General features: G+C 42.6%; 1 protein-coding gene across 1 annotated transcript in view; it reads left to right on the top strand.

Moving 5' to 3' along the window:
• Positions 1 to 16,547, top strand: part of LOC125456372 (vitellogenin-like) — a 201,883-nt gene that overhangs the window by 135,248 nt on the left and 50,088 nt on the right. Inside the window, exons 9-16 of the mRNA XM_059647698.1 lie at positions 379 to 834; positions 1,619 to 1,790; positions 4,154 to 4,279; positions 4,368 to 4,586; positions 7,930 to 8,147; positions 8,246 to 8,343; positions 12,826 to 12,950; positions 13,068 to 13,169. Coding sequence (XP_059503681.1) covers positions 379 to 834; positions 1,619 to 1,790; positions 4,154 to 4,279; positions 4,368 to 4,586; positions 7,930 to 8,147; positions 8,246 to 8,343; positions 12,826 to 12,950; positions 13,068 to 13,169 — 1,516 coding nt within the window. The remainder of the gene's footprint in view (positions 1 to 378; positions 835 to 1,618; positions 1,791 to 4,153; positions 4,280 to 4,367; positions 4,587 to 7,929; positions 8,148 to 8,245; positions 8,344 to 12,825; positions 12,951 to 13,067; positions 13,170 to 16,547) is intronic.

The raw sequence follows: 16,547 nt of genomic DNA, 5'->3' as shown, positions 1-16,547 counted from the left end.
ACAAAGGGGTTGATGAGGGTTTAGGTGCAAGGAGCTATAAGACTGAGTAGTTAATAAACTCTACCCACAGAAGAATATGCCTTGCATCTCTGTCCAACTGACTGGCTTGGGTACAGATTAACACTCCCTACTCTTGGAATTAGAATTAGAATTAGAATTAGAATTAGAATTAGAATTAGCCTTTATTGACACGTCTACTTAAATGAGTTCAGTGAAATGTTTACTTGTCGCCACTTACAGCCCTATCTGATGTACAAAGGTATCTGGGTGCAATTTCTTTAGTTACAAGATCTTGGAAAATAGAAAAATGAAATGTCAAATGCTGCAGAAGTAAAAGCTCAGAACAATGGTCTTTGAATGCTGGCACCTACCCTCTAGCTGCACCGGGCCCTGGTTCCAGACCTTGAGGATCATGAGGCCGAGAGATCACTTCAGACCACCACGCCGGGCCCAGGACACCACGCCAGGCTGGGAACCCCACCGAGGCCCAGGGCACCACACCAGGCCAGGGCACCACACCAGGCCCAGGGCACCACACCAGGCCAGGGCACCACACCAGGCCCAGGGCACCACGCCGGGCTCTGGACACCATATCGGGCCCAGGACACCACACCAGGCCCAGGGCACCACGCCAGGCCCAGGGCACCACACCAGGCCCAGGGCACCATATCGGGCCCTGGACAGCACACCAGGCCCAGGGCACCACGCTGGGCTCAGGACACCATATTGGGCTCAGGACACCACACTGGGCCAGGGACACCACACCAGGAGCTACCCTGGGAAGCGGCTGCACCAGGCCAGCTGGTCGCTGGTTGCCAGAGCCCAGGAATTGTTGTAAGAGCCTGGGAATCATCACAGGCCAGGAGAGAAGAAGAAGGAAAAACACTAAGAGGAAAAGGAAGTGAAGAAAAGGCAATGAAGAATGAGCTCCTGCTAGAATGTTTTACTACACTCCTGTCTTGGTCAAAAGAGAGAGAATTACAGATTTCCGTGCCCTTTCGAAAGCCCATCTTTTGTTCTTGAGTCCGATACTGGAGTTACAGTCTCCAAGTTTTATTATTTTAAATAGTTTCAAGTGTACATCTTCGATAATCAAGGTAATACAAGCTGACACAACACAACCGGTGAACATGATGTGATTATTCATTATGGTGAGACTGTAAACAGATAAACATTAAATAAGGCTTCTCCCTTTCTGAAGTATTGTCTCCAATATAGTGATATAAAATGTCCATGTGGTTTCCCTGTCCAAAGGTCCTGAGAAGGGTGTGGTGAGCTGCCTTCTTGAACCACTGCGATTCACATGCTGTAGATTGATCCACAATGCTGTTGGTGAGGTAATTCTAGGATTCTGACTCAGTGGCAGTGAAGGAACAAAACTAGAAGTTTAAACTTAATTTTAAAAGTCCCTGGTTTCCCTTTTAGACCGTAGCACCATCCCTTACTTTGATCCTTGCAACCTTTGTAACAACCCGATTATTCACACATAACCATAGCAACGGGGGGAGGTCATTCAGCCCTCCATAGCTATTGTGGCTTTTTTTTTGTGTGAATACAACAAGAAAATGTAGAATTAAGCATATAAAAACAAGAAGACATTTTGGTCTATATATTGTAGCACTTGGCACTGGATTCTGTCTGCACTTCCTGCTGTTGGAACATCTGCCGCATTGAATTTCCTCAAAACGAAAATTCAGAATTTGGACATCTCGATGGCTGATACAGCTCAGGTTTTGACTCTTGCCATGCATCAAATCACAGCTGACCGTCAAAGCCTATCGATAGTCAGAGTAAGTATGAGCACATTTCACTCACAGATACATAGAGTGGGACAGTTCTGAAGGAAACCATTTGGCCCATCATGCCTGTTCCATCTCCTGGATAGGGCGATGCAATTAGTTCCTCAATCTTTCCCCAGACATTTTTCCTTCAAAGATTTGTCTAATTCCCTCCTTAAAATTATGATTAAATCTACTGCTGCCAGTCTTTTGGGATGGCTCACTCAAGATCCCAAAAATTGCAATGTAAAAATATCTCTTGATTTCTCCTTTGCTCTTTTGTTTGCCTTAAATCCCTGACTTCTTTTTACTGAAGCTTCTGCCAGTGACTGACTCTATCAAAATTTCTCATGATTTTGGACACCTAATTATCTATCCTATCAATAACAGAAGTCCCTCATCCCCGCTACCATTCTTGCATCTATTAAAACTGGGCTGGCAGTAATGTGGTTTTGATACTTTTATGATCCCAGCAGATATTATTCCTGAACTAGTCAGGTCCCAGACTGAAATCTGATTTGATAAATCATAGCTTGTAGAATAGAACATCATAGAATCCCCACAGTGTGGAAACAGGCCCTTCGGCCCAATAAGTCCACATCGATCCTCAAAGCATCCCACCCAGAACTACCCCACTATAGCACACCTAATCAGCACATCCCTTGAACACTACGGGCAATTTTGGACGGCCAATTTACCTACCTTGCTCATCTTTGGACTGTGGGAGGAAACTCGAGCATCTGGAGGAAACCCGCACAGACACAGGGAGAATGTGAAAACTCCACACACAATTTCCCGAGGGTGGATTCGTACCTAGTCTCTGGCGTTATGAGGCAGCAGTGCTAACCACTGAGCCACCGTGCCACTGTTTGATTTTTATTTCATGCAACCATTTCTCACTGAAACATGAGCACACTATGCTGCAGGTTTGATCTTAACACTAAATCTGAAGTTTCATATATGCAACACAAAAGAAGATAAAGAAAACAAACCAGATTATTTAGATTTAACATGAGTTTAAAGATTTTGAATCACGTGGTAAAATACAATTGCAATTATTCCTGTAGAATCCCTGTACAATAATTCATCATCACAGAGGATAACTTCTTTATCACCTCTGGAGTTTGACTGGACTGTTCCTTTCAATTCCCTGTCTTGACAGACTGATTACCTCATCCTTGAATATTTTTACAACTGAGCTTAGAGTTTCTCAGCTTCAATTAACCACTTTATGATTTTAGCCAAACACTTCTGGTCTGGAACTTTCTAAGTAAACCCCTTTCAGTGTGGTAAATAATTTTTCAGTTTTAAATTACCCCCTTTCTTCAGAAACAACTGTTTTATGCAGAGATAGAAAGAACTGAAGATGCTGGAGAATCTGAGAGAACAAGGTGTAGAGCTGGATGAACATGACATCCCAAGCAGCATCAGAGGAGCAGAAAAGCTGACATTTTGGGCCTAGACCCTTCTTCAGAAAAAAAAACAGTTTTATGCATTCAGCTTTAACTTCCACAGCACTGGAACCAAAAAACTTTCTAAATGTTCCCTAAGGCAAAAGGAAATTGAGATCCTTTTAACGTAAACTTGATGCACAACTGTTTAAGATAAAGTGTGAAGCTGGATGAACACAGCAGGCCAAGCAGCATCTCAGGAGCACAAAATCTGACGTATCGGGCCTAGACCCTTCATCAGATGAAGGGCCTAGGCCCAAAACGTCAGTTTTTGTGCTCCTGAGATGCTGCTTGGCCGGCTGTGTTCATCCAGCTTCACACTTTGTTATCTTGGATTATCCAGCATCTGCAGTTCACATTATCTCTGTTACAACTGTTTACTCTGTTTGCCTGTTAAAATCTCTCCCGATGAAAATAAAACCCATAATACTTCAGGAAGTCTCACTCATATATACCACTCCAGAATACTTTGCATACTAATTATTAATCCCCTTCACTTACACAGACCAGATTCCAAATGCTACGAGTTCAGAATCCAAACTTTAAAATAATAGTTACCTATGTACGTATAAACACACACCATACATCACAATAGAGGTAACAAGGTGTAGAGCTGTATGAACACAGCAGGCCAAGCAGCATCGTAGGACCAGGAAGGTGACGTTTCGGGCCTAGGCCCTTCTTCAGAAAAAGGGTCTGAAGAAAGAACTAGGCCAAAAACGTCAGCTTCTGTGCCCCTCTGATGCTGCTTGGCCTGCTGTGTTCATACAGCTCTACACCTTGTCATCACAAATTCTCCAGCATCTGCAGTTCCTACTATCTCTCCCCATGGCTCCCGTGTTCTATGTTCTATGTTCTTATACATCACAATATTCATTTTTGCTCTAAGGGGTAACAGCTAACCTGATTTTGATTTTTCTGCAGGAACTATTTGGCATGAATCATGTGCAGCAGATCCCCCTACTTCGTCAGATTGTTTACCTCGGCTATGGCTCCATGGTTTTCAGATTCTGTGCACAGAAGGACATGTGCCCTGACAGCCTACTTAAGGTGAGGTGATGTGGCACACTGACTATCTGTGACTGAACTGTGATGATACAAATCCTACATGTTTCTCATGGAAGCTCTCCTCTTCCAGCCTCTCCACGACTTGCTCAGTGTAGCTACAGCACATGCCAATGAGGAGGACATTGTACTTGGCCTCAAGGCAATTGGCAATGCGGGGCAGCTAGCGAGCATCAAGAACATCATGAAACTGTTACCTGGCTTCGGCACAGCGGCTGCCAGTATCCCACTGAAAGTTCAGGTTGATGCTATCATGGCTCTGCGTAACATTGCAAAGAAAGACCCAGGAAAGGTAACGCAAAACTTCAGGTTGTTGTAAACATGTTAAGCACCAACTTTAATGGGTTTGGAATCAATGGTGTTGACCTTTTCTCTTATCATCTGAGTGTGAATATACTTTGGCAGGTTTTTGACTTCAAGTTAGACCTTAATACATTTGTAATTTGAGTTTTTTTTTCTTTCTTCATTTTTAAGATATTTTGTTTGTCATTCCCTCCTCTTCATATTGAATCCCATTTTCCTTTTAATACATAGGAACAGAACGAGGCTATTCACCTCCTCGAGTCTATTCTGACATTGAATTAAACAGTGGTTGATCTAAATTCCATTTTCACCTTCAATCTATATCCCTGACTAAGCAAAAAAAACTTCTGCTTCGCCCTTGAAGGCTCCAATTTCCAACGTCCCCAATGTCTACTGACATTTGGAGAAGTAATCTCATATTTCTGCTAGCATTTGCAATTCCCTCTATCACCTCTCCAGCTCCAAACTACATTCCCCTCCATTAACAGTGTTCTAAAACACGATCTCTCTGAATCTACTTTCAGTTATCTGTCCTCATGACACTTTTTGGAGTTTGTTGTCATTTTTCAGTGAAGCACCTCTCCTATTCTTTCATGAATATGTGGGCATCACTAGCAAACCCATATCCCTAATTGCCCTTTAAGTGAATGGCTTGTTGGGGCCATTATCAATTGGAGTGGGTTCGGAGCTATGCATAGATCAGACTAGGTAAGGATGGCAAATTTCCCTCCCTAAAGGGCATTAGTGAGTCAGTTGAGTTTTTAATGACAATCAAAGATAGTTACATATTCCATACTTATGAACTGAATGCTAATTCAAACTCATGAGCTGTCCTTGTCTATAGCCGTAAACTGCAGTAGTTGCCCTGAGGTGAGATATGAAAGTCATGTCCACACACCAATAACCTCGCAATCACTAAACCGGTGAAATGATCACAACTCCACCACCTCCTCCTTACTGTTCATGGGACATTTATTTATCTGACAGGTGCTACATAAAAATAAGCTGCTGTTGCAGCCTTAGTTTGAAAAATAAATGCTTCCTTATTTCACTCCTAAATGGCTTTGACTTTATGCTAATCTCATGGCCATTGTTCTCTGTTCACCCATTGAGTCACAGATTATTGTATCCTGTCATTATCATTAACTGAATTATTTAGGTCATCCCTCAAACCCAGGAGTTTAAAAGAACACAGATTAATTTATTGCAACTTTTCATCATAGTTGGGTTGTTAAAGGACCTCCTAAGGCTGTCATCACTATTACTATGTATTGTCTGGCCTGACCATTTTCTATTGTGCAGTTTGCAGACCATTCACCATGTTAGTAAACTCATTCTGTGATTAGTACATCTTGCTCTTTAAATTTTCAACCCATTTAAGGTGCCTTTTTCTTCAAATTTCAGGCTTCACTTCTGATCCTGCATATTGCCCAATAAACTGTAACCTGCTTTTTCCTCTTTTCCTGATGATCTTTGAACTATTCAGTGTTTTGCAAATAAGTTACACTTTCTTCCAGATATCCTGCATTTGCAACTTCTTTCATTCTCATTCTGCTTATGTTAAACTGGTCAAAGTTATGACACTTGTAACCTCTCCAATCTTGAAGTCAATTGCCTGATGACAGTTTGAACAGACACAGGCAATTTTGTCCAGAACCTTGGAGTGAGAACATGGAAGACACAGTTTTTAAATAATTAAATGATCTTGCAACTTTTGTCACTATTTCATGTTTCAGATAAACATTTATGCCTCCAGGTGTTTTCCACTTTTACATTCTTCCATAATGCAGAAAATTATGATATTCAGAAATATCATGTTATAGAGTTATAGAGCTGTACAGCACAGAAAGCACATGAGAGCATGGAATGCGTTGCCAGCAGCAGTTGTGGAAGCAAGGTCATTGGGGTCATTTAAGAGACTGCTGGACATGCATATGGTCACAGAAATTTGAGGGTGCATACATGAGGATCAATGGTCGGCACAACATTGTGGGCTGAAGGGCCTGTTCTGTGCTGTACTGTTCTATGTTCTATGTTCTATGTTCTAGAAACAGGCCCTTCAGAACAACTCGTCCATGATGACCAGATATTCTACATTAATCTAGTCTCATTTGGCTCATATCACTCTAAACCTTTTATATTCATGTGCCCATCCAGATGCCTTTTAAGTATTGTAATTGTACCAGTCTCCATCATTTCCTCTGGCAGCTCATTTCATATACGCATCACTCTCTGCATGAAAATGTTGCCTATTAGGTCCCTCTTAAATCTTAACCCTCTCACCTTAAACCTATGGCCTCTAGTTTTGGACTGTTCTACCCTGGGCAAAAGACCTTGACTATTCACCCTACCCATGCCCCTCATGATTTTATAAACACCAATCAGCCTTTGATGCTCCAGGGTAAATAGCCCCAGCCTATTCAACATCTCCCTATAGCTCAAACCCTCCAATCCTGGCAGCATCCTTAGAGATCTTTTCTGAACCCTTTCAAGTTTCACAACATCTTTTCTATAGCAAGGAGACCAGAACTGAATGCAGTGTACCAAAAGTGGCCTAACCAATGTCCTATTCAGCTGCAACACAACATCCTAACTCCTATGCTCAATGCACCAACCAATAAAGGCAAGTGTACCAGATGCCTTCTTCACTACATTGTCTACCTGTGACTCCAACTTCAAGGAACTGAGAAACTGCACTCATTGTTTGCCAACACTCCCTAGGTTCCTACCAGTAGCTGTGTCAGTCCTGCCCTGATTTGCCTCACCAAAATGTAGCACCGCACATGTATCTGGTCCATCCTTGGTCCTCCAGCCCATCACTGTACTCTGAAGTAACCTTCTTCACTCTCCACTGCACCACCAATTTTGGTGTCATCTGCAAACTTACTAACTACACCTCCCATGATCACATCCAAATCACTAATATAAATGACAAACACCAGTGGACCCAGCACTGATCCTTGTGGTAAACTGCTGATCAGAGGCCTCCAGCCTGAAATACACCAACATCTGTTTCCTACCTTGTGGCCAATTTTGCATCCAAATGACTAGCTCTCCCTGGATCCCATATTGTCAAACCTCACAAACCAGTCCACCATGTGGTACCTTGTCAAACACCTTGCTGAACTCCATGTAAACAATGTCCACCGTTCTGCCTTCATCAATCTTCTTTGTCACTTCTTCCATTTTCCCAAGTGTTGCAAATTGGAGTGGTTACTGAAAGTTCAATGTCAGCTTTACAAAAATAGGAAAATGCAATCAGAACACCGTACACACTTGGCAATGTGAACGTGTGTTGTTCAATGGCTATTACCTGCTTTCTTTTGTATCAGGTACAAGCCATCACGATACAGTTATTCATGAATCGAAAGAATCATCCTGAATTGCGAATGTCTGCGTGTGCAATATTCGTGTGCACTAAGCCACCTTTGAACTCCTTGTTGGTCCTGGCTGATTCGCTGTTAAAGGAGACCAGTTTACAAGTGGCAAGCTTTGCTTATTCGCAGTTCAGATCCTTGGCAAGGAGCTCACTCCCTTCTCTCAGGTCCCTGTAAGTGCATGGGCCTGGGCTGGACTTCTAAGTCATTTAAAGTTTCCTGGATGTGATATTTTTTATGGCTGTAACACATTTTCTATTCATTTTAACAGGGCAGCTGGGTGCAATATAGCTGCAAAACTCCTGAGCGCCAAATTTGACCGACTTGGCTTGCGATTTAGCCGCCTTTTGCATCCTGACAAATTCTGCTGTAAGTTTGCTGCCAGAGAGGTTTATCTCCCATTGACACAGGTGCAAAATGAATTGATCATCCTAGAGACATAGTTTTGACAGCAAGGAAGCATAGAAACATAAAAGATAGAGTAGGCCATTCGACTGCTACGCCATCCATTAGACGTGGCTGATTGTTGCGTTCAATACCCTAATCCCGCCCTACCCCATAAAAGAGGCCATTCAGTCCGTTGTGCCTATATCATCCCTCTAACCCCTTTACCAGCACTTGGCCTGTAGTCTTCTGTGCCCTGACATTTCAATTGCTCATTTAAAGAGTATTAATCATCTGCAGGGTTTACATCTCTGCCATCCTTTTAAGCAGAGAGTTTCAGATACCCATGAGACTCTGTGTGAAAAGATATATCCTCAAATCCTCTCCAAAGCCTCCTGCTCCTTACGTTAAAACTTTGGTCCCTGGTTATTGACATCTCTACGAAGGTGGCATATTTCTCTGGAATGATAAGAAATGTTTCTCTGCCCTGACTATGCCCTTCAGAGCATTGTACACCTCAATCAGACCCCAGCCACCCTTAGCATTCTGCACTTGGAGGAAAACCACCCCAGCCTGTCTAGCTTCCCTTCACAGTTGAATGACTTCATCCCAGGCAGCATTCCAGTGAATCTTGGGCCAATCAGATATCCTACAGCTGTGAGATCCTGGCCTATGGAATTCCCTCTGTATTCTTCTGTCTTCTCCTTAACACTTTCTGCTGGTCAAGCTTTTGGTCATTGATCCTGACATCTCCTTGCGTGGCTCAAGACTACATTTTCTTTGGTTATGAGGCCATAAGCTATAAGATATAGGAACAGCTTTAGGCCATTCAGCCCATCAGATCTGCTTCATCATTCAATCATGACCGAAATGTTTCTCAACCCCATTCTCCTGCCTTTTCCCTGTAACTCTCAATCTCCTCACTTATCAAGAACCTGTCTATCTCTGTCTTAAATACACACAATGACCTGGCCTCCACAACCCTCTGTGGCAATGAGTTCCACAGATTCACCACCTGCTGGCTGAAGAAATTGCTCCTTATCTCAGTTCTAAAAGGTCAGGCCTTCACTCTGGAGTTTGTGCCCTCAAGTCATAGTCTCTCACACAAGTGGGAAAGTCTTCTCCACCTCCATCCTATCCAGGCCTCTCAGTATTCTGTAAGTTTTAATCAGATACACCATAATCCTTTGGATTCCATCAACTACAGGCTCGGACTCCTTAACCACTCCTCATATGACAACCCCTTCATCCCCAGGATCATTCTTGGAAATCTCCTCTGGACCTCCTCCAATGCCTGCTCATCCTTCCTTAGATACAGGGCTCAAAACTGCTCATAATATTTCAAACGCATTCTGACCAGAGCCTTTTACAGCCTCTGTAGTATACCTCTGCTCTTGTATTCTAGCCCTCTTGAAATGATTGCTGACATTGCATTTCCCTTCCTAACTACTATCTGAACCTGCACATTAGGCTTAAGAGAATTCTGATCTAGGACTCCCAAGTCCCTTTGTACTTCAATTTCCAAAGTCTTTCCTCTTTTAGAAAATATTCTATCCCTCTATCCTTTCTGCCAAAACACATAACCTCACACTTCCCCACATTGCTTTCTATCTGCCTCTTCTTTACTCACTCTCCAAACCTGTCTAATCCTTCTGCAGCCTCCCAGCTTCCTCAACACTACCTGTCCCTCCACCTATCTTTATGTCATCTACAAACTTAGCAACAATGCCCTTGGTCCCTTTGTCCACATTGTTAATATACATTATGAATAACGGTGGTCCCAATTCTGACCCCTGTGAAACTCCAGAAGTTACCAGCTACCATTCTCTAAAATACCCCTTTATCCCACTCTCTGCCTTCTGCCAGTCAGCCAATTCTCTATCTATGCCAGTACCTCACCTCTAACACTATGGGCTCTTGTCTTATTTAACAGCCTCCTGGGCAGCAGCTTATCGAAGGCCTTCTAGAAATCCAAATAGTTCACGTCCACTGGCTCTCCCTTGTCTAACTTTCTCATTAGCTCTTTATAGAATTCTGACAGATTTATCAGGCATGACCTCCCTTTGATAAAGCCATGCTGATTCAGCCCAATTTTACCATGCATTTCCAAGTACTCTGCAATCTCATCCTTAAAAATGGACTCTAAAATCTTAATAACAACTGGGTCTGACTAATCAGTCTATAGTTTTCTGACTTCTGCCTCCTTCCTTTCTTAAACAAGGGTGTTACATTAGCCATTTCCTCATCCTCTGGGACTCTCCCTGACTCCAATTATTCCTGAGAGATCACTGCCATCTCCTCAGCTATATGCTTTAGCATCTGGGGTGTTGTCCATCTGGTCCATGTTATTTATCCACCTTCAGACCATTCAGCTTACTTAGCACCTTCTCCTGAGTGATGGCCACTACACCTCTGCCACCTCTCTCTCTTGAAGTTCTGGTTTGCTGCTGATGTCTTCCCCTGTGAAAACTGATCCAAAGTACCTAATGAGTTGCTACTTCATCAACCTCATTTTCCAGCAGTTTAATGCCCAGTCTTGCCTCTGTCTTACCTTTGGATTGTCTAAAAAAACACTCTTGCAACCTTCCTCTACACTACTAGCCAGATTACTGCCTGGACTGGAGGGCAGGTCTGATGAGGAAATGGTGAGGGAGCTAGGGCATTTTTCATTGGAGTGAAAAAGGATGAGAGGTAACTTGATAGAGGTTTACAAGATGATGAAAGGCATAGATAGGGTGGATAGTCATAGACTATAGTCATAGAAATGACTATTATGATGGGGTATAGTTTTAAGGTGACTGGAGGAAAATATAGGGGAGGTGTCAGAGGTGGGTTCTTCACACAGAGAGTGGGGCGTATGGAATACGCTGCTGGTGGTGGTCGTGGAGTCAGATACTTTAGAGACTTTTAAATGACTCTTGGATAGGCACATGGAGGATAGTAAAATGAAGGGTACACAGGGTAGTTTGATCTTAGTAGGATAATAGGTTGGCACATCATTGGCCAATGGGCCTGTACTATGCTGTACTGTATTGTTCTATGTTATACGTTCCATATTTCATCTTCTCCCCCTATTGGTTCTTTAGGTATCTTCTGTTGGTTTTTAAAGGCTTCCCAATCCTCTAGTTCCCCCTTTATCTTCAGAAAATTGTATTTTTTTTTCTTTTGCTTTTACACTGTCCCTGACATCCCCTGTCAGCCACGGTTGCCACATCTTCCCCTTAGTCTGTTTCCTCTTCTTTGGGACAAATTTCTGCTGTGTTTCCTGCATTACCCCAAGAAACTCCTGCCATTGTCAATCCACCGTCTTCCGTGCTGTGTTCCCCTTCCAATCAACTCTGGCAAACTCTTCCCCTATGTCTTTGTGGCTATCTTTACTCAGTTGTAATAGTGTTACATCTGATTCCAGTTTTTCTCTCTCAAACTGCAGGGTGAATTCTAACATATTACGGTCACTGCCCCCCTAGGGGATTTTTCACCTTAAACCTCCGAATCAAGTCAGCCCCATTACACATCACCAAATCCAGGTTTGCCTGTTCCCTACTGGGGTCTACCACAAGATGCTCTAATAAACCATCTCGTAGAGATTCCACAAATTCCTTTTCTTGAGGTCTGCTACGAACCTGATTTTCCCAATCCAACTGCATATTGAAGCCCTTCATTATTATTATTATAAGCCATGTTAGTAGTGCCTTTCTTACACGCCTTTTCTATCTCCTGGTTTATTTTCTGCGCCACATCTTGACAACTGCTAGGAGGTCTGTACTTAACTCCCATCAGGATCTTTTCTCTTTTCGGTTCAACAACTCTACCCACACAGATTCTAACCCTTCTGCCTCTATGTCACTTCTTGCTAGCGATATAATTTTATTGCTAACAAACAAGGCAACTCCGCACCCCCCCACCCATCTGCCTGTCCTTTTATTTAGTTCCCAGCTCTGCTCCCCATGCAGCCACGTCTCTGTAATACCCACAACATCATATCCATCAATTTCAATCTGTGCTACAAACTCATTTACCTTGTGTCGGATGCAGCATTTATTTAAGTACAACACCCTCAGTCCTGCATTGCATGCCCCCTTTCTCATCATTGCCCCCTTATCTGCTGTGCCTGGAATAGAATTCCCTTTTCTATACCCTCTGCCCTATTATTTGTTCTGCAAAATTTTTAAAAATCTCTGCTGACCTCTATACAACTGACCCTCACTGCTTAGATTCAACCTCCTGTGAAGCAATTTGGAATGACATTCCCTCCACAATGTATGTGGAGTGTGAGGGCAATTTGTTTAACAGCAATGATGTTCAAAATTGTGTGCAGCGATTTAAAGAGACTGACTTGTGTGCGAGATTGAGATGGTACAAAGGTAGCGTTATCCGTTGAAGGTGCAAGAAAACGCAGGTTTCGTTTATCTCAATAAGATATTCTGAGCGACTGGGTGATTTTCTGCCTGTTTTTTTTTGATGCAGTCAAGCTGATGTCAGGATTATCTGCTAAAGCTATTCTGCTGAATAATGCTGGAACTCCCATCCCAACAGTAGCAGCAGCCAAAGTCACGGGTCATACGTTGGGATCTGCTGCTAATCTGGCAGAGGTAATGTATCCTCCAGCTGTGAAACTCCAATTGATGTGAAACTTTGTCTCCTCTGCAAATTCATCTCGTGTATGTGTGGATTGCTCCAATGCTTTCCTCTTCTGCTTTATGCAAAAGGTCAGCTTTCGAATGGAAGGCCTTCAAGAGGTCATCATGAAAATCCTCACACCAGTCACAGGAGTCCCTGATCTGAAGCAAATTCAGCGTATCTTAAATAAGGTAATATCAAGTTAGCACTGGCAGTACTATCACCATAGAAAAGTCAGCAGGCTGTACAATTAAAATGGAGAACTTTAGAGTGAGGGTTCAGAAGGGTGACTCTTTGTCAAATTTGTGAGATATCAGAGATTAGCATTTGCAGACTTAGGCAGTAAAACGGTGAACAAAATTTCAGGTCCGCTAGGATCCCCTTCAGTTTTCTGCCCAAAGATCTGACACACAAGGCCATGATCTCCGCCATAGGTACAGGCAGGAGGCAACTCCCAACTGTCCTCCAGGCAGAGCAGAGATTGAACCCCATGCTGCCAGCACTAATCTCATTCCCATTGACTACCCAGTTGACTAACCCAACCGGCCCTCTCCCCAAAGGGGAAAAACAGAAGTTGCTGGAAAAGCTCAGCAGGGCTTGCAGCATCTGTAAAGAAAAAAAATCAGAGTTAATGTTTCAGGACCGGCGACCCTTCCTCAGAACTGTCTCCCCAAAGGAGTGTGCCCAGCTACAGCAGCATCCAACTGTATGTTGATATAGTAGCCTGCAGCTATGGACAGAGATATTAGAGGCCTGAGTGTTGTTATCACATGCCTGACCCAGGAATCTCTCCCACTCTTATTTTCTGCCTTTGGTGTGTGTTGGAAGGATCGTTCTTCAACCACATTTTAAATGCACCTAAGTAAAAACCAAACAAAAGCCCCACCAATGCTGAGAATCAGGAACAAAAACAGAAATAGCTGGAAAAGCTGACAAGCTCTGGCAGCATCTGAGGAGAGAAATCAGTTAACTTTTCGGATTGAGTGATCTTTTATCAGAACCACTCAGAATAGTTCTGATGAAGGATCGTTCGATCTGAAAGTTTAACTCTGATTTCTCTGGATAGATGCTGCCACACCCTTTCCAGCAATTTCTGATTTTGTTATAAGTGCATCTTCCTTGGTCATGACATCTTAAAATAAGGAACAGGGTGAGAATGAGACTTCACCTGAGTGAAACAGAGGCTATGAGTATTTATGTGAATTTGCTTCAAACTAGGAATTTGAATCAAGAAGGAAGGAAATGCTTTGAATAAGGTTTTCTGCAAGAAGTAAAGATTTTAGAGCATACGGTGCATAGGAGAGGCGAAAAGAGAAGGATCAAGGGGCTACCTTGCAGTGAGACCAGCAGCTAAGTGCCCGCATTGAACCACAACGTGAGACCAATGCAGGGAAAGCAGCTGATTGGTGATAGGATTGGTGAGTAGGTCTGGTAAAGTAAAAGTTAGGTCTTAGTTTGTGTTTAAGCCTCTAGTGTTTCTTTTCTCTCTTTTACTGAAGTTTGTTAACTATAAGATTGGCTCTGGTGTGTAAAATAAAATGAGGCATAAACAACGTGGAATCCCAGGAACAGGGGACTAATTAATTAATTAATTAGTTAGTATATCATGGCTATGGTAGGATAAGTGGTGTGTTGCTGCTGCAGTCTGTGGAAGCTGTTGGACAACATGGTAATGCAGACCAAATGTAAAAACAGCATGTAATCGCAGCTCAGGGAATATCTGATTCAAATTGGGGAGATCAAGGAAGAGACTCAGACAATACTTCACATTAAGCAGGAGGAGCATTACCTGGAGTCTTGACTCCTAGAGGCAGTCACACCCCTCAGACAACGTAATTCAAATTTGGTTTGTATTCGGGGGCAGGAGGGTGTGTCTAGATGTGAGGAAGTTATAAACACTCAGCAGTCGCATTCAAGCTTGGCCCCTGTGATTGTCAAACTGTTATGAGGTTCTTGCAAGCTCTATGGACAACAGTGGGATGCGTGAGCAAATTGACCATGGCATCATAACACGGGAGCCATTGAAGAGGAGTGTAGAAATGGGAATGGAATAGTGATAGATAACTGTATAATTAGGGGGATAGATGTTGTTTTCTGCAGGCATGAGTGTGAGTCCCAAAGGCTGTCTTACCTGGATTGTGCCAAAGTTAAGACCATTGTTTCTGGGCTGGAGAAGACCTTTCAGTGGGAAGGGAAGAATCCAGTTGTCATCATCCACACTGTTACTAATGACATTGGAAGGAATGGAAAAGGAGTACTGCTGAAAGAACTTGTCCAGTTAAAAACTGCTAAATTAAAAAAGTAGAACCCCCAAGGTAATAATCTCAGATAATATTGCATGGTTCAAAGATTGGTGTGTTAATTCACAATGGGAGGCATTAAAAGTATCCTATAAGTATCAAATGATCAAAAGGAAAAGAGGGAGGGCTAATAAATACAGCGACACTGACTGGAGAAAATGTACCTGGGAAACTAACAGGGTGAAAAGCCAATAGGTCTCCTAGACCGATGGGAATGTATCCGAGGACTGTAAAACAAAAATTACCACATAAACAATGGGTGGACTGGCACTAATCTTGTAAGAATGGACAAGCATATGGACGTACATGGAGTAGTGTAGGTTAGAAGGGCTTCAGATCGGTATGACAGGTCGGCACAACATCGAGGGCCGAAGGGCCTGTACTGTGCTGTAATGTTCGATGTTCTATGTTCTAATGCTTAGATTCTGGAAAATCTGAAAAATTGCCAAAATTATACCGTTATTCAAAAAGGGTTTTAGACAAAAAACGTAACTATAGGCCAGTGAGCTTAACATCTGTCTTTGTGAAAATTTGAAAGCCTTTTCTAAAGGATATGATAGCAGAACATTTAGATACATGCAATAGAAACTAGCAGAGTCAGTATGGCTTCCTGAAAGGCAATCATACCCAACAAATCAACTAGAATTCTTTACGGAGGTATCAAGCGGGAATGAGAAAGGGGAAACAGCAGATATAAGACATTTGGATATATGGTGTTGTTATGATCCAGATAAAACCCCCTTCAAATACGGCAAGGAGATAGCCTAGACCCTAACTTTTATCATATTTTAAGGCAAATGCAAGGTGCTTTGCTCCAGTTGTAATTCGATTGGTTATACTACTCATCTTTAAGCAAAATACACTTTATTCTGACCCTACAGATAAAATACAAACAACAGAAAGAAGAATTGGTATAACTTTAGCTCTACTGGAAAGTTTAACAGAACAATAGAATATTTAACAACTAAACAGTAACTGTTCCAATATAGTAACATCCCACAAACACACCTTGGCAGGGGCAAAGTCAGTAAAATAGATTGTCTCACATGCAATGTTTCTCCAGTCCAGAGAAAATTCTGGCAAAGAGACAGTAAATTCAAGTGTTTTTCCATAACAGAGAGAGATGAATGGCAGCTTCCAAACCCCAACAACTACTGAAATCTAAACTAAAACTCTGGTTCTATAGGATCCTGATCCCACCCATTCATGCTTCTTCTGTTGTTCTCACATTAAAAAATAGACCAAGGCCTCACAAGCCTTCACTTTATT

The sequence above is a fragment of the Stegostoma tigrinum genome, chromosome 8, assembly GCF_030684315.1.
Source record: "Stegostoma tigrinum isolate sSteTig4 chromosome 8, sSteTig4.hap1, whole genome shotgun sequence".
Taxonomy (NCBI): Eukaryota; Metazoa; Chordata; class Chondrichthyes; order Orectolobiformes; family Stegostomatidae; genus Stegostoma; species Stegostoma tigrinum.
This window is presented reverse-complemented; position numbering and strand designations above follow the sequence as displayed.